This window comes from Epargyreus clarus, unplaced genomic scaffold (genome assembly GCF_041222505.1).
Source record: "Epargyreus clarus isolate Ecla_fem2 unplaced genomic scaffold, WU_Ecla_fem_2.2 ptg000009l, whole genome shotgun sequence".
Taxonomy (NCBI): Eukaryota; Metazoa; Arthropoda; class Insecta; order Lepidoptera; family Hesperiidae; genus Epargyreus; species Epargyreus clarus.
In genome coordinates, this window is record NW_027332217.1 from 9,355,654 (window position 1) to 9,376,227 (window position 20,574).

The 20,574-nt window shown below is 32.9% G+C and overlaps 3 protein-coding genes across 5 annotated transcripts; 2 read left to right on the forward strand and 1 right to left on the reverse strand.

Annotated features, from left to right (window-relative positions):
* Positions 1-594: 594 nt before the first annotated feature.
* On the forward strand, positions 595-8,561 carry LOC140744965 (organic cation transporter protein). Of its 3 annotated transcripts, XM_073076694.1 has the most exons (9): positions 1,664-2,010; positions 2,105-2,315; positions 2,775-3,021; positions 5,808-5,987; positions 6,259-6,489; positions 6,572-6,791; positions 6,874-7,039; positions 7,246-7,522; positions 7,748-8,561. In XM_073076694.1, the coding sequence occupies exons 2-9, from the start codon at positions 2,257-2,259 to the stop codon at positions 8,012-8,014; spliced, it is 1,647 nt and encodes a 548-aa protein (XP_072932795.1). In that variant the 5' UTR covers positions 1,664-2,010; positions 2,105-2,256; the 3' UTR covers positions 8,015-8,561. The 3 variants fall into 3 exon arrangements, with proteins under 3 accessions (XP_072932796.1, XP_072932795.1, XP_072932797.1); XM_073076695.1 differs by lacking the exons at positions 1,664-2,010; positions 2,105-2,315 and adding an exon at positions 595-783; XM_073076696.1 differs by lacking the exon at positions 6,259-6,489 and having other exon boundaries at positions 1,667-2,315.
* A 376-nt stretch (positions 8,562-8,937) lies between these two features.
* Positions 8,938-12,252, reverse strand: LOC140744966 (CAAX prenyl protease 1 homolog). The gene is made up of 2 exons (XM_073076697.1): positions 12,031-12,252; positions 8,938-11,942 (listed from the first exon to the last, which is right to left on the reverse strand). The coding sequence occupies exons 1-2, from the start codon at positions 12,118-12,120 to the stop codon at positions 10,701-10,703; spliced, it is 1,332 nt and encodes a 443-aa protein (XP_072932798.1). The 5' UTR covers positions 12,121-12,252; the 3' UTR covers positions 8,938-10,700.
* A 2,030-nt stretch (positions 12,253-14,282) lies between these two features.
* Positions 14,283-19,973, forward strand: LOC140744970 (uncharacterized). Its single transcript, XM_073076700.1, has 6 exons — positions 14,283-14,719; positions 14,796-14,920; positions 15,125-15,281; positions 18,250-18,356; positions 18,612-18,737; positions 19,772-19,973. Exons 1-6 carry the CDS (start codon positions 14,605-14,607, stop codon positions 19,901-19,903), a joined length of 762 nt encoding a protein of 253 aa, XP_072932801.1. The 5' UTR covers positions 14,283-14,604; the 3' UTR covers positions 19,904-19,973.
* The last annotated feature ends 601 nt before the right edge of the window (positions 19,974-20,574 follow it).

The following is a 20,574-nucleotide window of genomic DNA, read 5'->3' on the forward strand; positions in this document are numbered from 1 at the left end:
ACTATACTCGACGAACTTAAAAAATAGACAACAAGTTTAGTATGGCAACAAATAGTCAGGTTTAATCTGTGGGTTTAATAGGGAATATGCATAAATATTTTTTTCTCGGTATTTTACATAGGTTACTATACTCTTTGCTTTACGGTCCGGAAATTACATGTAAGCAATTATTTTTTATTTATTTCATATTCAATTGATTAAAACTTCAGCGAGCGAAATTCAAATTTGCAAAAAAAGGCATTGCCATTGGTCGAATCGAAACATGACGTCCGCAGCGCGTTACGATGTTTATCGGCGTCGATATTCATACTATTTCAAAGAAAATTTGTTTTTATTTAGATTCCTGCAGTGTTTTTATTACCTAGTGCGATTTTTATATAGTATTATTAATAATAAAATGGCAAAAAAAAATGCAAAAATTGATAATAAAAAATATTATTAAATAATAAAAAAAAATTGAGACAATAAAATTCTTTATATTTGTTACTATGTTAAAAACTATAAAATAAATATGTGCATATTCCTTCGATCACTAATAAGAACGTTCTTATTAGTGATCGAAGGCATATTCTCTATTTTATGAAATTTTGACAGTTTACATAAATATGATGACACACATCTGATACATCTGATCTCAAATTATATTGGCCGACAAAACTGTCTAACCGTTTACACAAACCTTTAGAAGGTATATTTTCCTATACTTCGAAAATCAAGTTCCCTCCTTTACAAGAATTACAATATCTTGATCCCTACTTAATACAGTAATACTGAAACGCGAATGTGAGTTTGTTTGTTTGCTACACTATATCTTAACAGAACCTATATTGCCACGAAAATATGTTATTTGTACATACGTTTTCAGGTGTTCATAAAGGACATGGATACCTTTTATCCCTAAAAAGTACAGTTCCCAAATGTTTAATATTTCTTGGAGCTTGCGGGTAAGTTTGTAATCTTACTTCTAATTGTATTTATTAACTTTTTTGTGTTAGTACAATAAATTTTGCAGAAGGGCGTCCCCGTGACATTGATATTATTATCTTTCCATCGCGATAAAATTTAAAACTGAAAACTTTGTTTCTATCCTGATGAGCATAAGGGCATAATGTTATCAATTTATTGTTTTGTCATCGACCTTTGACCGCGAGCGAACCCACGGGTAAAAGCTATTGATTTTCATAAACTCATGATGAATTTAAATTAAAATACATAAAAGGCGATATGGACAGAATCCGACCATCGTAGGTTACTATCAAAGAGTAACCTATAGGTAGGTTACTATACTCTTTGCAGACCATCATAGACGATTCATTTTCATCAAAAACGTAGTCACTATGGTTTACTCATAGATTAGTAAAGATTACTCACTCCTAACTAGAAAATGTAACCAGTTTTAACAATTGAATTTGTCACTGTCATCTATTTTCGTGTTTTAAAAATATTTAAAAAATGTAGTTTTTAGATCATTTACGAATGAAACGATATTTATCCGCACTTTTTCTACGATTTCGTGTTTTTGCACCACGTAACTGCACATGTCGGCATCGTTCCGCGTAAATTACACCATGACAGCCAATAAATAGCTGATACATTGTTCAGCTGTGTAAGCCATGCAATGGCTTCTATATGGGTATTATACTTATATATGGGTTTGCTTATACTCTTTGGGCACTAAAACCCCTGAGAATATACTAGGGATCAAAGAGTATAGTAACCTCTAGGTGATCTAGGGATGGCGATTCTTTCCGAATAAGATCGATTCTTAAATCGATTCCAATTGAAGTGTGATAAATCGATTCACAAGAAATTGAGGCCCAAAGAATCTATTCTCCAAAAATCGATCTTCGATCTTTTCAGTTAAAAAGGGAGCGAAGGTAGCGAAACTATATACTCTTTGGTGTATGTTACTCTCTTGAGTATTTACCGTTCAACTCAGCGCCTTTTTCCAACTCTTTTCATCAAGGTTAAGACGAAAACAAGAAACTAAAACTTAATCCAGGACAATGGGTAGTTAAAATGTACTTTAATTTTAAAGTAATAGCTGGCTTAAGACGAAGATTTCTAAATTGCCACTTTGATTAATATTATTTATTCCTTACAGCCTTAGTAGACGTTTTAAACGAGAAGACGTCATTTCACATGCAAAATAAACAGTCGATGACAATAATCATCTTGAACCAAATATTTATTTACTTCCTTTAAACGGGATAACATTGAAATCGGCTGTAATAATATCGTCATGCTGAAATATTGATGAAACATTGGCTTGGAGGCTTGATTTCGGAAGTCTACATTTTAATTAACATGCAAAAGTAAGGGTATGGGTTAAACCTTGCGTGTGTTCACTGAACGGGCGTTCACTAATGAAGGCATGGGGCACGTACCGAATCCACCGCGTGCAACTCGCGGTATGTTTTGGCAGCGCTCAACTGATTCGGAGAAACAGTACGTAAGATGCTTCGATCAACAACAGTCAACAACTGTTGATCGAAAGCAAGCGGGCACCCGCCAAGTGCTTTAACACCGTCGAGAGCACGGCGCGGACCGTGTAATAAACCGTCGCACTATGGAGCTACTTATAGTATTAATTTCCATACAATTCAATATAAACGCGTGCATGCACCTGCGCCAATTTTAGCGGACGCCCTAAAAGGTTCTAAATGTTTTACAGTTTGAACATTTAGAACCTTCCATACAACAGAGTACGACAAGGTAACTTGATAAAGTTACATATAATTATCTCCTCAATAAAATTTTGTTATTATACACAGCGTAGCTGAAAGTTTCCCGAGTAAAATAAAATTGAATTGCAACTTTGATGATTTAACGTCAAAAGCTATTGGAGAGTTTGGTAGGTGGCAATTATGGATTAGTGTTTTAATGGCGTTATTAAAGTTACCTATGGCATGGTATCAATTAAACATCATATTTATGGCACCACCACAAGAATTCTGGTGTGTTAAACCAAACTCTTTTCACAAATATACCACCGAGGAGTGGCGAAAAATGTGTGCCCCAGTAAGTACTAACCCAGAATACTAATTTACAATTTCGGTTTAGACAAGTATCCTAATTCAAAAGCTATGTAACTATATTTTAACTATATAAATAGGACCTACCTTTGAACTTTAACCCTTAAATGTATGATTTTTACTTTTTAAGCAAATTAAATTTATTTGGATGTAAGATTAGCTCTATAGTAAGGGAAAAATATTAAAAAAAATATATTCATAAAATTACTTTATTTTTTTTACAAAAATTGGGTTGGTGGAAATTTACATCTTTATGTAAACAGAACTAAATTACTAGGAACAATGTGCAGTGAGATAATAAACTTACTCATTATGATATTTGTTAAAACAATTATTGTTTTTGTTGAGGCAAAGGTTAACATTACATTTAGAACAATGAATAGTTGAATATCCCTTACAATTGGGGTATTTACATCGCAAGGATCCCCCTACCAAAGGCCAATGACCTTGCCCATCTCTACGAACTTCTTTTGGTGGGGCAACCGCTACAGCACTTCTTTTTTTTTTGGCTTGGATCTCATTTTCTAGAAGACTAGAACTTGGACGACCTCTTTTACTTTCTTTAGCTGCTCCCATGTTACAGAGGACGAAGGCTAGTTCATTTCTAAAAGCACCTAAATTGAGGATATCTTTCTTAGGTACATTTTTAGCAATTAAATTTTTTTTATATATTATCCATGCATTTATAAAAAGATAAAAAAAATGCCAGGTCTAAAAGATGAAAAAAAATACGAATATACCATTTTCTTGACTTGAGCTTTATTCTGTACCTTCCCAGAAAACTATCCATAAGATCAACGCCTCCCATGTGGGCATTGTATTCATTTATGATCTTAGGGCATGGAATCTGTATCTTTTCTTTTTTTTTCTTGTCATACCTAGACACGTTATTCAAAGGCAAAGCACCAACATAGGAAGACAATAATGTGACAACTTTGTTGTCTTTCCATGCCACTATACTCATATCTACACCTTGAAAAGTTGTCACTCTTTCTTCATGCGCACCTCTTGGAGTAGATTTATTCATAAATTGTTTTTTATCTGGTAATTTTGAATTTGGTATTCTATTTTGCTGAACTGTCCCAACTGAAAGGATTCCTTGAGTTGCCAAATAGTAGACCAATGGCACAGAAGTATAAAAATTGTCAAAACAGACAATGTGACTGACTTGTCTTGGTATACCTCGAACTAAACGCAGGACAATATTGCTGGTTGAGCCCAAATCTGGTTCATTCTCAGGTTTACTGGTAAGGTCCTGTCCAGCATAAACCTCAAAGTTGTATGCAAATCCTTGCAAACTGCACAAAACATACAGTTTGAACCCCCACTTATGAGGCTTGTTGGGCAAGTACTGTTTTAGAAAATGTGCAACTTTAGTTGCACACATTTGCTCATCTATGGATAGGCGTTGTTCCATAGGTACTGATGAAAATTTTGAATTTAATTCATCAATAACTGGACGTATCTTGAATAGGCGATCATGGCCTGGATCACCAATTGCCTTGTGGTGGTCATTGTTGTTGAAATGCAAAGATTTTTTTAACTGTTCAAACCTGTTATTAGACATTACCGAATGTATTGGTTCATATCCATATCTTGGAGACCAGTATGCTCTTGTGTTAGGAAAATGTTGGACTGACATATATATCAGTATTCCAAAAAACTTCCTCAAGTCTGATGAATTGCATGCAGTTGAATTTGCTGGATTTTTTTGTGTGGCATAGAGGTTTGTTTCTTCCACTATCCTTGCTATGAAATTTTCTGTAAAAAAGTAGCTAAAGCATGCATATGGAGTTTCTAATTGTGACAACTCTGGCCCTAGATCAGAATTGCCTTTGAATGTAATTTTGGACTCATCAAATTCTATGTTCTTTTTTTTCCAGATCAATTTTCGTTTATCTAATAATGATGAAAACATATGTCCTGAAGGGCCACTATTGTCTGCAACCTGGTTGTCTGTTGTCTGTATTACCTCATTTTCAACCAAGGGAGGGTCACTTTCGTGGCTTTGTGGACTTTCTGTGTCTTCCTCATCACTATGTAACATGTCCAGTAACTCGTCTCTGTCATAACTTTCAGGCACATTTTCCTCCTCTTCATCAGACTTCTCCATGTCATCTTCCGACAGCCATCCACCTTCCAAAGATGCTAAATAATGTTCAATATCTCTGTCATCCATTTTATAAAATATCAACACCTGGAACCAAAAAATAAACAAAACTAAATCAAACAATAGTACTTCACTAACTTTCATACAAGCTAAATGAACGTCATTACATGATGATGTAAATTTACATCAACACAATATTGAGTTCGTTTCTACATATTTTTCAATTTATGAACAAAATTATATACATAAATCAAAATACTGACCTCAAATCCATCAATTACGAATAAATTGAAAAGAAACCGTGCGTATCTTATACATTTTTTTCCAATCACAATAATCAAAATCTTCACCGAGCAAGATAGCGCGTGTTGATATTTCGAAATAACATTTGACAGCTGACATTGACGTATGAAGGTTTTCTTTTCGTTCGAAAACGTCACTAAGGTTGCGTAAAAGTTACCATGTACAAAAAATATAATCCCCGTACTCTGTGGAAATGATAAAATGGCATTGAATTGGTTGATGGAAATTTCCATCACAATGCATTTAAGGGTTAAGAAGTTATGGTAAATATCATTAGGTAGGTATACGTATAGTTAAATTTTTGATTTAGTCTTTTTTGTACATCGATGGATTAGAAATTAATTTCAATTTATTTACAGCAAATCGAAGAGAATCCATGCTTGATCTTCGACCCGGATGTACTTCTTATCGCGCCTACCATGGAAAGAACACTTATTGCTCTCGTTCCATGTACACAGTTCAATTATGATACAACTACATTTACCAGGACAATTGTATCTGACTGGAATTTAGTATGCACACGACATTGGCTTGTACATGTACGTATATCATAGATAGAGCAATAGCCAACGGTGTATATAAACAGCCGCTTTATCAAACGAAAACCTCAATCATGGCTATGCTATTACACAATAGCATTGCCGCCGCAGATTAATCTACGTTGTTCCAGCTAAATAATATAGTACCTAAACATTGACTGAATTTTTGCGTAATTTTTAATCATTATTTAAAATGATTGATGAATTTCGCAAACTCAATTATATTCCAAAAACATATTTATATACTTCCTTATTCATATTAACATTTCAGCTTACTCAGTGCGTGATGATGTCTGGTGTCCTTCTAGGAGGTATCATCTTTGGAATTATCGCGGATAATTACGGACGTAAAATGCCGCTCATGATTTGCATAGTCCTACAGGCTGTAACTAGTTATATAGTTTGCATAATCCCATGGTTCTGGACTTTTCTGGTGATTTGGTTTGTTCTAGCATTGGCTTCTGGTGGCTTAGGAATTATATCGTTTGTAATATGCATGGAGGTAATGGGGAAATCGTTAAAATGCTGTACAATATGTTATTACCTGTACCATATTGTACTATATCCACGTATATTTATTCCAGATTGTTGGTGGTAAATGGCGAACTACGATCCCCGTTTTGTATCATTTGCCCTTTGGTTTAGGAAATGCTGTGATGTCTGCTCTGGCATATTGGCTCAGAGACTGGAGAAAGTTAGAATTTTCTCTAGCTACGTTATCATCGCTGTACATCTTGTATTGGTTCGTGATACCTGAATCCCCACGGTGGTTGCTAGCAACGGGACAAAGAGATAAAGCAATTGGTATTTTTGTTTTATACTTATAGACAGCTTATAACCAACCGTAACAGACACAATTTCAAACATTAATGACAGTTCCTTTTAGAAGTGCTCAATAATGCTGCAATGGTAAATAACAAGCAAAAAGATTTTCAAATTGTTAAAAAATGGTTATTGAGCTGCAAAGAAACTATTATTGAAGCGCCTGGTTTTCTCGCTTTCATTAAGTCGAAAAACATGAGAATGAAGACTGTCCTTCTATCTGGAAACTGGTAAACGTTTTATTTAGGAAATTCTTGTAGACAATCCACATTCTGGAATACTCTAAGAAGTATTTACTCCATTGATTTATTTTTATCACTACATAATGTTTAATTTACTTGCCAGTACTATATTTCGGTACTAAAATTATAAATTATTCGTTTTTCAACCTATTAATAATGAACTTGATTATAGTCTTTGTATTAATTATTTGCAGGTTTTGTACTGGTTTAGAATTCTATACATTTTCACAATATCTAGGTGCCATTGGTGGAAATATTTTCCTAACAGTAGCCTTGACTGGTATTATTTCGATTCCTGGCGGAATTTTATGTGTTTATATAATAACAAAGTTTGGAAGAAGAACCACAGTTTGGATTTTTCAAACAATTACAGCAGCTTGTTTTTTATTGATATTATTTGTGCCAAAAAATATATTCGCCAATGATTGGCCGAGGCTTTTGATTGCCGGAACTGGATTTGCTGGTTTGGCGGTAAGTTTTAACACCTATTTTTTAATGGACATAAATTTATCATTTTATGGTAACCTCCTCTGTGCGGGGTGTACCTACACCTATATATGAAACGGTGCTAGTGTAAGTTTTCAATTTTCCAGTAATATTCATATTATTTACTTATGTACTTGTGGTACTTTTCGACCTAATATTTCGACAATTCGTTGTAAATAAGATTTTAATGCCCGTGATATATTTTTACAGGGCACTGTACCAGCTTTATATTTATTGTCTGGAGAATTATTTCCGACATTGGGACGAAACGCTGGAGTGGGCGGCGTAACAATTTTCGCTCGAATTGCTTCAATGATAGCTCCACTCATTGTAAGCTTGGATGATGTTATGTTAGATTTACCGTTAATTATTCTAAGTATTGTATCTTTTGCGCATTTATTTTTACTTGTGCCTTTGCCTGAAACAAAAGATAGGCCATTACCTGATACTTTAGAAGAAGCAGAACAGTTTAATTAATCGGTAACAGGCGCAATAGCACTTTTTGTTAATGTAACTAGCAATTAGGTAGGTACATTGTGTTTTAGTATAATACATAAATTAGGGCATGTGACTAGTCAATACAAATTATGAAGAGTGGCGTATTGTAACCGCCGGTTTTTAGGCTGTTATATTTTGCAACTATTTACTGGCGGCAAATTTTAACATACATGCATAATTTAAATGATTGTATCTTTGTAATAAAAAACGTTACAAGAAGTTTTTAACGGTTATTGTGTGCACACTTAAAAAAATGAATAAAAGAAGCGATAAGATCCAAAACTTTATTTTCAATTAAAAATGTGACGCGATAATAAATAAATAATTGCAGACTTGCCTGGCAATTTTTTTACGTAAATTAAATGCTAGACAAATTTATTCATATAGTACATAATTCCCATTGTAATATATGCTTAGGTCGAGAATATCAGGTTATGTTAATAAATAATTGTATGCCGATCTATATTAACAGATTGGCTGGTAAAACAACCAATGTAGTGTAATGTAATGGACACATACAAAAATCTAATTTCGAAAACAGATGGGTGTACCATCTGTTTTCGAAATTAGAAACATTTTTTAAGATGATGAAATATAAGTTGGTAGGTACATATAGTACCCTAAGCTATCAGTAATATTATCGCAAGTAGGTAACTTTAAAAAATCTTGGGTCTTCGTCATTTATAAAGTAAGTAGTCCTCAGGTTATAAACGGACTATGTCGTTGGTTTAAAGACGTACCATATTGATTCACATTCACCCACCAAATATCTCCCAGTAAATACACGGTGGCTATCTATAAAAACGTTCTAAACAGGTGACAGTGTCCACCAAAACATACATTATAATGTTTGAGCATTTTGGTAGTACCAACTGGTATAGTAAATTGAAGCTACATGTATATCTACAGGCATGTATCAGAAAATAATATAATTCTATACTATGAATGTATGTATGTCGTCCATACCATGACCGCCCAGACATGTCTCGTATAAAGTAAAATACTGTATAGAAAAATATTAATTTGTCTGACACAACTTCTATTCCTGTAGATATTAATGGGACCTAATATTGGTACTTTACATTTTAAATAGTTTTGCTACATTCACTCAATTTTATAGTCTGACTACTTAGTATATCCGTTTTCATTTGATGCCATATTTTTGAATTTCCTTATAATAAAAAAGTAAGTACAAAATAATGATGAAATAATCTTGTTTTAATATAAATAGTATAGTTTTTACATTTTATCCACAATATCTTAAGTACCTATGTGATTTATTACAATCTGTTAAATATAAAATAATATAGTGGACTTAACATAATATCTATGTATTATAATATTAGTTAGATCGAATCTTTGACTCAGACCAACAAATGCAAAATCTAGTAAAATTATAAAATCCTTATTAACAATTCGCGGTGAAAGTCAGATGAACGTATGTACAAAAAATCAGAATCTTTTTTTTTCACAAAACCGTTCACAATGTAGTCTTTTATGTATTGGCAAAACGACGTAACGCTATATTCAATATTTAATAAATAAAATACCGAATAAATAAAAATATATACATTGTATCTTATAAACATTATAAATGCTTGCGGACAATATATTAATATATATTTTTATTTCAACTACTGTATATTATCTCTATTAATGATCTGGTAAAGTTTGAAGTGGTGAATTTCACAATATTTTTGCTCTCCTGTAAAATTGACAAAATGTAGATACGTTTATCTGAATCTTACACCGCGAATTGGTATAATATATAGTGGATGTACTTTGAAATACGCTCAATATTTAAAACACGCATGTGTATTCCTTAAATGGGTAACTGTTTATTAAATGCCCCTTACATTATGCAATGTTCTGATAAATGCATAATGAAAAACGCAGCTACGCACTTAGGGTATATGCTAAAACTTGCGTGGATATATGGAGCGGACGTCATAATATGCAGTCCCGAAATCCGCGGCGGATATTGGGCGATCGCCACGTGTTCGGGACACACGCTGGCTTATAGCCGTGCTCATCAGAACATGCGTCGGATTTAAGGTACGCCCTAAGTGATTATTTTGGTATGCTTCCTATTTATAGGATTATATACTTAAAGTATAAATTTAAATATGAAAACAATACAAATACTTTAATAACAATTATAATATATAAATAATTTATGAATAGCAAAAGTAATGTAATTTAAATGCAATCGTTTTGTGCTCTTGTGTGCCTACACAAGAGCCTAGATTAAAATGTTTCATACAATGTACTTAGAATACATTAGCACTTATATAATAATAATTGATAATACAGTTTTTTTTACCAGTAATCCAGTATCCCAAAAAAATTATGTAATATATTAATATGACTACTAAATTACACGTAAACAGAAACTAATGGTTGGTTGGTAATATTGAGTCAATTTGTATTTCAGTAATGTTAACAGTAATTACAAAGAAATTGTTGCTGTAACCTTTGTGTTTTATCTTAATCATCATCTTATTAATAATAATAAAATTAATGTAAAATGTACAGATGCATATATAAAAGTATTAGAATAGAAACAGTGTTAACACTGTGGCATTGGTATTGCCATTGTACTATTAAAAATGCTATGATAGTATAATAAAATTGTACACAATTATTTAATACCATTAATAAAGTTCTAATCCTTCTTCTTCAGGTCTTGTGTTTTACTCCTAATGTTTTCAATTCTGTGTAAAAGTGTAGGGTGGGAATGATTCCAAGCAGAATACAGTTTATCGAAAATTGGATATTCCAAGTTATCTTTGCTCAACTTTTTAAGAGAGGACTGTAATTCTTCATGGTAATTCAAAGATACAGCAAAATTGTCTGCTTCAAATTCAAATTTACGAGACAGTGCAGTAGAAAAGTATCCCAAGAGATAGTTATAAGGTGCAAGAACCATTTGTAATACAACTACCAATCCTATAATTATTGGTTGTTCACCTTCTGGGAAGCCCAGAGATGTATACAGCAGAGAGTATTTAAACAGCAAACCAAAAGCACTAATAATAAGGAATAAGTTGATTTCTGTGAGGACAATGGATTTATTAATATGATTACATTTCCAGTGTCCCAATTCATGAGCTATCACACCAAGAATCTCAGCTTCAGTACATCCAAGTGTTTCTTGTTTTTTCTCATCATACTTTTCCAATAAAGTGTCAAAAATGACGATTCTTTTGAGACCAAACAGTCCAGTAAAGTATGCATTGCTATGAGCTGATCGCTTGGAACCCTCTACAATGTATATTTGAGATAATGGAAAATTCAATTTGGATGCTAAATTCTCAATCCCCGTTCGAAGGGAGCCTTCTGGCAGTGGCACAAACTTATCGAACATGGGTGCTATAACTGATGGATAAATTGTTAAAAACAGTAATGTTGTAATGGTTGTGAATAACCACAACCAAACTGTAAACATAGATCCACCTAACTGTACGATATACACGGCCATGGATGCAATCGGCAAGGTGATGACAAGATTAAGGGCCATAGATTTCATTTGGTCTTTAATAAAGAATTTAACAGTTTGCTTGTTGAATCCATGCTTCTCTTCAAGAACAAATGTCTTGTAGATTGTGAAAGGTAGATACATGGTATAGCTAAATATGGATGCAAAACTTACAAAGATACAAGTGATCAATATTTCATGATCTGGTGTGATATTCAAAAAAGCTGCCACTTCCTCGCAGCTATTCCAAGCTTCATAGATCCAGCCATTGTACAGGAGCAATGATGACATTACTATACCAACGAAATCTTTTATTAATACAAATATCGATTTATCAATTCCATACGTTTGAGCCTTCTTGAAAGATTCTTTATTAAAAATTTCCTTTAAGTCTTCAGGGATAGTGTTGTTAGTTTGATAAACTTTTAACTGAAAAAGACATCAAGAATAAATTGTAATTTACTAAAAACATTTTAAGTTCAAGCATGTACGAATTCACAAAAATCATGCATTTTACCTGCCGCAAGGAAAGATAGGAATCCCAGCCGTATTCTATCCATGAGAACAGCAATATTAAAAACAGCATACAATCCTCTTGAAATTCCATGATTTCTAAATCTTCTCTATAATAAAATAAATATTCGGTTACTTAGAATTAAATCTGTGCCAACAGTACAATAATAAGTTATTTCTGAATATGATTTGAACACAATTAAACTTTTTTATCTGTTCGAAGTGTTCGATATTCGATAGTGTTGTAATGTCAATGTGTCAAAATGGTCATGTAGACTATAAACTAATATCATGGCGTCGTGGTGCGCCTTTTCTGCGCATAGCCAATAAATTTACGCACACTGTCGAGAAAGATTGTTGTACTAAAACGATTTTCTCTAATATAATTTATATTCCAATTTGATTTGAATTTTTGGCAGGAAAGAAACATAGGTATCATCAGACTTTACCATACAAAAATACCACGATTTGCTTGATAGTCCGGTCAAATTAGACATTCGGTGCTACATAAATTCGCAACAAGCTGAATTTTGGTACAATTGTTCAAAACCCGATTATAAACAATAGCTGAAAGTTCCCCATCATTCCCGTGTGTGGAAAAAAAATTATTCAAGGTCAAATGTCAAAAAAATGAGTTTTTCGCGATTTTCAGCAAAACGGTAAGTTTTATCAGAAAAATTTCACAGACTAAAATTGTAGATCATTAAATTATCTATAAAAAATATATCAATACTTTTTTTCTCACGAGACACCGTTTCGGAGATATCGCAGTGTATAATATCGCAGAGCTTAATAGTTCTGGTATCTAAAGTCGTCGTTTTGCAAACATTTTTTAATTCATTTAAAGTGAACTGACAATCATCGCTATTTTCTATGTAAGTGAATATTTCTTCCATTGCCAGATCCGTAGCTTCATCTTTAGGACGACCGATTTCAGCTCCAGTGGTAGGTCTCAAGAAAGAAACATAGCAATCATGATGATATTTAGCTTCACAAGCAACTAAATCATGTTCAAATCCGACTCGAGCAACAACAGCTTTTGCTGTAGCATCGTCACGAGTCCGAGCTACTTCCAGAATTGAATTTATAACTTGAAGAGTACTTACGTGGCTAATTCGACGGCGGAATTTTAAAGATCTTTTTTTTTCATACTCTTCATTCAACTCCTGGCCACAAAATAAGCATTGTTCTTTAAAACAAAAAGCGGATTCACTGACACGTGACCTAGTACGAGGAGGACTTGCTGTGGAAGTACTGGCTTCTTGCTCTTCACGTTCCCTCTTTTTAGATGCAGCAATAAAAGACTTTCGGGTATAATTTTTACGACACTGTTCATGTATTGTCACAGATTTCTGATTTTGGAGATATTCCGAAAATTCATCTTCTCTTTCGATACTTGCATTAATCAATGTCTTTATACCACGTTCAACAGTAACAACATCACTTTCAGTTAAAAGTTTAGAACAAATAAAACAATATTCAGACATTTTTGTTATAAAATTCAAAATAGCACGATATTGGTTAGGATAAACACGTGTTTCCACTGTAGCGTACTGCTTCAGACTAAAATCATGCTATTTCATTTATCATAGCAGGTATAAGACCCTAGCCACGCACACAATTGAACAGAAGACAGATGTTGTCCCAAGGCTACACTTACGTATAAATGAAGGGACTGGGTTTCATTTTACCTGATATTCTTATAGTTATAGCTGATGTATATTTTATATTTTAAGTGCAAGTTACAATAACCGACAGAAAAATATTTTAACCTATACTAGATAATATTACAACTCTAGGGATGAATATACGTGACGTACTCATGCATGTTATGACAATTGCAACTGTTACAACTTTTTACACTGCGATATCTCCGAAACGGTGTCTCGTGAGAAAAAAAGTATTGATATATTTTTTATAGTTAATTTAATGATCTACAATTTTAGTCTGTGGTATTTTTCTGATAAAACTTACCGTTTTGCTGAAAATCGCGAAAAACTAATTTTTTTGACATTTGACCTTGAATAAAATTTTTTCCACACACGGGAATGATGGGGAACTTTCAGCTATTGTTTATAATCGTGTTTTGAACAATTGTACCAAAATTCAGCTTGTTGCGAATTTATGTAATTTCACCCTAATTTTTTGGTCTAATTTGACCGGACTATGACTTGACTTCGTTAAACATTTAAATACAAAATTGATCTTAATATTCATTCAATCAACACAGAAAAAATAAATGGTTTAAGTAATTAATATAGCGTGAAGATAAACTAAGCAGATAACGGTCGTCAAATTTAGAGCATCCAATAACTGTGTACTTACATACATATAACAGTATAATATTTCTATAAGGTTTCTTGTCCTCTATTTATGGTAAAACAAGATTTGCAGAACACGATATTTCACTTATGTTACACCCTCCTGCTGATCAATATTTGCTGAGTTTTCCTGAAACTACATAACTATATTTTATACCAATAGGTAAAGACTTTCAGTATAAAAGGAACGCTGAGTGTCCTAGTTAGTATACATCTGCCTTACTCCTGAAAGGAAGCAGACATATGTACTTATAATAATGGGTACTCAAAAAATATTACTTTGTATCTTAGAACTGTTGTTCGTTTTTGTTTTACACAGTTGGGCAGAGGAAAACTGTGAAACTATTCCAACAGAAATCCATGTAACTAAAGGTAGTATTTTCAACTTTTAAGCAGTCTTTAACTAAAATACATTATCAAAGAAGTCTTATATTTGTTTCATTTACAGAGGAATACGACGATATGGGAAACCTTGTGAGGTCTTGTAGTGGTGAAGTAAGTGTCAACAAATGCGAAGGTATTTGTAATAGCCAAGTGCAGCCATCAGTTGTTACACCAACAGGTTTCCTAAAGGTAAATAATCGCAATATTTTAAAATTTCTAGTAATACTCTAATAAGTAATACTCTGGGTGTTTCTTGATCGTAAGCATTTTTAATGTATGCAAGGAATAATGCACGTACCTAATGATGATGTTACATTGGATCAATAATGAGAAAAGTGATAATACTTTTACCTAAATGAATTAACATTTTTCTGACCACTTTTAATATTTCAGGAATGTTTCTGCTGTAGGGAAAATTACCTACGTGAACGGTTAGTAACTCTCACCCATTGCTATGATCCTGATGGGTTAAGACTAGAGGATGAAGAACGTGCTATCATGGAAGTTCGCGTACGGGAACCGGCTGAATGTAAATGTTACAAATGTGGAGATTTCAGCCGATAATAATTATTTTATGAATAATGATATGATTTCAAAACCTATTTGGCGGACCGACCGGTTGTAAAAGAAAGGATTTTTGTAGTAAATTAATAAATAAGTAAGCTTTAAAAATTCAAAGTTTGGTCAAGACCTTACAATTATGCTAATTAAGTTATGTAAAAAAATGTTGTTATTGTAAAAATTGTTGAAAAAATAAATTCCTAATTTGATTAATTTCTTTTTCTCTAGACATATATACCTATTTTAGAAACCTATTATAATACCTTGAATGAGTTAATGAAATAATAAAATCAAAAAATGTCTCATCTGTCGACTAATAATCACCAAACGATTTATGATCAATGACCTTTAGATAATTTTTTTGATAAAAATAATAGTTGAATATATGCAACATCACTGCAGCATCACTGTAGCATCACCGTAAATACACGGAATAGGATGTAGCAGCACAGGCACAGAATCTACATGGTATGGTAGATTTCGGCCTTAATTTTAACGTATTTATAATAATCAGGCATAACTTAAAAACGATTTAAATAAGTTATAATTCCAGGTGAGGTAAACTTATTATTGTAGTCATAATAAAATTGCGAAGGGCATTTTATATAGATACCTATATTATCATGCATTTTAATTATGTTAAAATATTAATCACGAAATGCTCAGTTAGTTGATAGTACCTAGGTATAGGTGTTCTGTGTACTACCACTCACAACCAATGAGGTCCATGAATAATATTTATCGAAATTCAATGTCGATAAATATTTATAGAGAATAATTCAAATGAAAGATTAAGCAAAGAAATATCATTTTTTCTCAATTATGTGTCATAAAAATATATTAAAATGAATATACGATTAACTGGTCTCTTTATTAAGTAACTAAGAATGGTGGTAATTTACTTAAAGTATATTATTGTCCGTTATTTATTCCCAACATTGTTCCTATTCGACATTATAATATATTCGGCATTATAGTTGGGTGCGCTTAAGTATTTCTATAGTTATAGTAGTTTTAATTCTTCGATCCGATATAAAATAAGTACATCACATTACAATTTCGAAACTTTCACAGATTCGTATATTCCTAGTTTCCTACATTCAAAAACAGATTTATTGCAAACTACTTAATATCTTGCAAAATTTTTGGGTAGGATTTCTTGGATAAAATTTACGTAGTATAAATTGAAACTTGCTCTAGGCGCTGATTTAGTATGCATAAAGAATTTAGCAAACGTAACAATAACAACGTCCGTATGATCCGATATGATTCCAGAACTGTCTTATTAAAAATGCAAATTTATTTATTTAGAGCTTATTGTCAGACCTTTTACACGTGCAGTCTGTGGACTGACTACTCGCAGCGGGCCTAGAGACATAGTAAAGAAACTCTTTCTTTACTATGCTAGCCCTATGTGTGCAGTTCAATAATGTGCTGAGCTGAAGGCGGTGTTGAGTAAGCCACGACACAGCAATGATTGTGCGCAAACGTTCAGCCTGCATGATGCACCGATTAATGAACAGCACCAACACGCTTCTCAGCGCCGTGGCGTGCAAGATGAACAGCCCGCATTGGAGAGTCTGGAATAGTGCACGCTTAGGCGTTAATAAACCATTTGTTTTCTTTTGTCTGTTTGTTTTGTTGGTTTATGTGCGAGGTTGTATTTGTATGTTTCTGTACTAACATAGGATAAGTTACTCTGTACTAACACTATTTTATGGACATAACGTATGTGATCTGAAATAAGTACATTATTATTATTATTTTTAAAATTTATTACAAGGGCATTAATTTTATTGCTTTTTGGGACTTACTTGAAACGTCTCGTTTTAGAAAGTTATCAATTTACTGGTTTTACCTTCAATCCAGAACTAGGGTTTCTGGTCGGGAATTCCCGGGAAAAACACGATGAGTTGGGACGGGAAAAATGGGCCGGGATCCCGGGAACTCGGGAAATTTCATAGGTTAGGTTATTCAATGAAATTTTATTCAATGAAATTCCGGCAATTCCGTTGGAGGGTTTGGCATACATCCGCAACTTACCTATGGGTCATATCTTTAGTGGAAAGGCACCTTTAGGCTGCTTGTTTTCTTTATAGGAGTTGTCTATTTACGCATACTTACTCGTAATGTAGGTTTATCTATGTATAGCTTGGATAGCTTTAAGTATTATGAACTGATGTAGCAAAAACATTACTCCTTTATAACACCCTTCTAACCAGAACTAATAAGCGTTTTTATTAGGGGATAAGTGTGGCGGTAGTGCCTCGGGAGTCAAACCGCTAAGGATTCCACCACCTGTGACCTTTTGGCGTGATTTTCACGAGGCCTTTTAGAGAAGACGAAGGTCTAATAAATGTTTTTTTATCTTGAAAATGTTCTGGTTATCGGCATAGGATTCAATAAAACTGAAAAGGCATCTAGATTCAATAGAACAGCCCGAAAAAAATTATATGTAATATTTTTCAACATAATACACTCAGTTTATAAAACATGGTTATTATAGTTAATGTGTTTCAAGCATTTTGCTGTCTGCGCAGCTGGTGTACCGTGTAATTCTACGGGATACGTGTTAGTTAAAATGATTTTAATGTCACGTAGAAACGACAGGAGTTTGATATTATGTTTAGCCCGATTGTTTCCTTTATAAGCCTGCGCCTCTTCCCATTATTCGGTAGTCGGAGTTTGCTTTCCATTCTAAGCACAACAGTAAATAGAGACGAAATGTTTGTTTCTAATTTTTATTCCTGTTTATTATTTTTATCGGCATGTTATGTTCAACAAAAACCAGTTAATGCTCAAGAAGTACAACTGCCACCAGGTATTTGTCGAACTAATTTTTGTTCTTTGAATGTGTTATAATATTTAAGTAGGAATAATGAAAAAAAGAAACAATTACTTAGCTTTAAATTTTTTTTAGAGTAATTACATGATTGATAATTAATACATTTCAGGACACGAATGTCAAATGACTCCGGTAATACATGTACTTCAACACCCCGGCTGTGTACCCAAACCCATACCATCGTACGCTTGTATCGGCAAATGTACCAGTTACGTACAGGTAAGTGAGAACACTGCTAACCATGAAAATAAACACAACATTTGTTTTTTATAAAAGAGATAATTCAGATTATATTATTATTGAAAAGCTGCTTAAGTAGCAAGCATCATTGTTGCATGTCCCACTAAAAAATAATTTTGTACTTTTCTAGAAACAGATAAGATCGCGGTTCATGTTTTCTTTACGATATATTTTATTTATATTTTATATAAATTATTACATTTGTATTTTGTAAACAAAATTGTTGAATTGTAGGTGTCAGGAAGCAAAATTTGGCAAATGGAGCGGTCCTGTAACTGTTGCCAGGAATCAGGAGAACGAGAAGCGACGGTAGTGTTATTTTGTCCAAAGGCAAAAAGCGAGCAAAAGAGATTTCGCAAGGTATGTCTTACGTGAAGAGCTTAAAAGTGCGTATAACTCTGGCCGCTGAGAGAATGCGTTCCTGACGGGTCGTTTCCGGTTAAACTATGTCTTTGGAGTGGCTTCCAATATATTATGAAAATTTGAGTATCGTATATTTGCCATATAAACAAAAAATAGCATCAGAAACGCTAAAAGAAAAGAAAAGAAGAAATATTTTTTGACGCTAAATTTAATGATTATTAAATACGAATTTAACGAAAATGATAAATGAGTACTGAAATGACTTATTTCCGAAATGCCTATGCGCTGTTACGAGGTTACGTCAAACGATTAACCGTCGTAGAGTCAACTTCGTATAGTCAACTTTCCCTGATGATGCTCCGTTTTAGAGCGAAACACGTGTTGGTGGTGGTATGTATGGTGGTATATATTTTTAATTTTTTGCAACTGCACGCATCCTTTGTGGGAGGGAGGCTGTTTACATACTGCATGGTTTAAAATATATACTATCATACATATTTGTAGCGGATTGTTGCGAAGTAGTTTTAATCTTAACTTAATTAATGATTTATTAGAAGTAATAATGATAATATAATGGATAATATTTTGTTATACATTTTTTATTTCATTTAGTTATATATGTGTAGGTGAAGGTGGTTTAAAATATTCAACAATAAAATCAATTTGTTTCATTTATTGTTATATATAATTTTTATTTAAAACTTCCGAATATATTCATCTCATTTTATATTTTCTTTACAGTATGATTTATATTCAGAAGTTAGAATCGATACAAGCATATTTTATTATACCTACAGAAATGCATTCTCTGAGCGGCCAGACTGCTATAACGAAGATAAATATAAATCTATTACAATGTTTACAATGGTGATTCTTCTCAGAGTTATGGATAGTGACCGTTCCTAAAAAAATACACCAAGACTTTTATGTAAGATGTATGGATGAGATATTGTTGTAATCTGCTCAGGCATTAGAGAGTAAAATACATAAAAATTTATGTCATTGCAATAATATATTAATACCAATTTCAGGTTTCAACGAAGGCTCCTCTGGAATGTATGTGTCGGCCTTGCAGTACTATTGATGAAAGTGCTATTATTCCTCAGGAAATTGCAGGATATGCCGATGAGGGACTCCATAGTCATTTTAGAAAGAGTTTTTAAATTAAAAAACTAGTCTCGATAAAATGGGCAATAAATATTAAATTAAGCTAAGAATGTTCGGACAGATGATCATTACAATTGTATTTTTAAGACAAAATAAAGGTTCTTGACCAAATACAAGATGCATTTTCATTATTTGGTCCTGAATAGGTTGAAGATAAACGTTAAATAGAAAAGAAACATTTTAGCTCAAAATAATATTGAGTAGGTATCTATAAATTTTTATGTACCTACTAATTAAATGCTATAACAATCTGTATTCTAAATCGTCGTAATTGAAAAAAAAAATCAACGCGTTTCACTCCGGGACTGCCAGTAGAAGTGGAAACTTGAATATTAACATTGTGCATTTTTGATATTTTGGAATGATAAGGGAATAATTTTGCACGAATTGCTTTAATTATCAGTAGAAAAAAGTACTATCATTTATGTGGTAAAATCTTAGTGATCGAAGAGTAAAATACAATATTCAATTATTGCGCTATCGTTCACAAACATGACAATCTTACGATTTTCTGATCAAGTCACGTGTCTTGATGGGAGTAACATTTTTTACCCATCAAAAGTGCACAACGCCGCTAAAGAAGTTTAGGCATAAAACATGGGCGTCCTTTTACAATTTTATATGAACCTACCCTACTACAAAGTACTCAAGATGTGTGTTTCACTTA

Excerpts from the sequence above, each read along its gene's own strand:
- LOC140744966 (XM_073076697.1), bottom strand. The coding sequence starts at position 12,120 with ATGGAATTTCAAGAGGATTGTATGCTGTTTTTAATATTGCTGTTCTCA. Across the intron at positions 11,943-12,030 it reads CCTATCTTTCCTTGCGGCAG|TTAAAAGTTTATCAAACTAA; the intron begins GTAAAATGCATG and ends TGTCTTTTTCAG.
- LOC140744965 (XM_073076694.1), top strand. The coding sequence starts at position 2,257 with ATGAAACATTGGCTTGGAGGCTTGATTTCGGAAGTCTACATTTTAATT. Across the intron at positions 2,316-2,774 it reads ATTTTAATTAACATGCAAAA|CGTAGCTGAAAGTTTCCCGA; the intron begins GTAAGGGTATGG and ends TATTATACACAG. Across the intron at positions 6,490-6,571 it reads CGTTTGTAATATGCATGGAG|ATTGTTGGTGGTAAATGGCG; the intron begins GTAATGGGGAAA and ends TATTTATTCCAG.
- LOC140744970 (XM_073076700.1), top strand. The coding sequence starts at position 14,605 with ATGGGTACTCAAAAAATATTACTTTGTATCTTAGAACTGTTGTTCGTT. Across the intron at positions 15,282-18,249 it reads TAAATGTTACAAATGTGGAG|ACGAATGTCAAATGACTCCG; the intron begins ATTTCAGCCGAT and ends ACATTTCAGGAC. Across the intron at positions 18,357-18,611 it reads AATGTACCAGTTACGTACAG|GTGTCAGGAAGCAAAATTTG; the intron begins GTAAGTGAGAAC and ends GTTGAATTGTAG.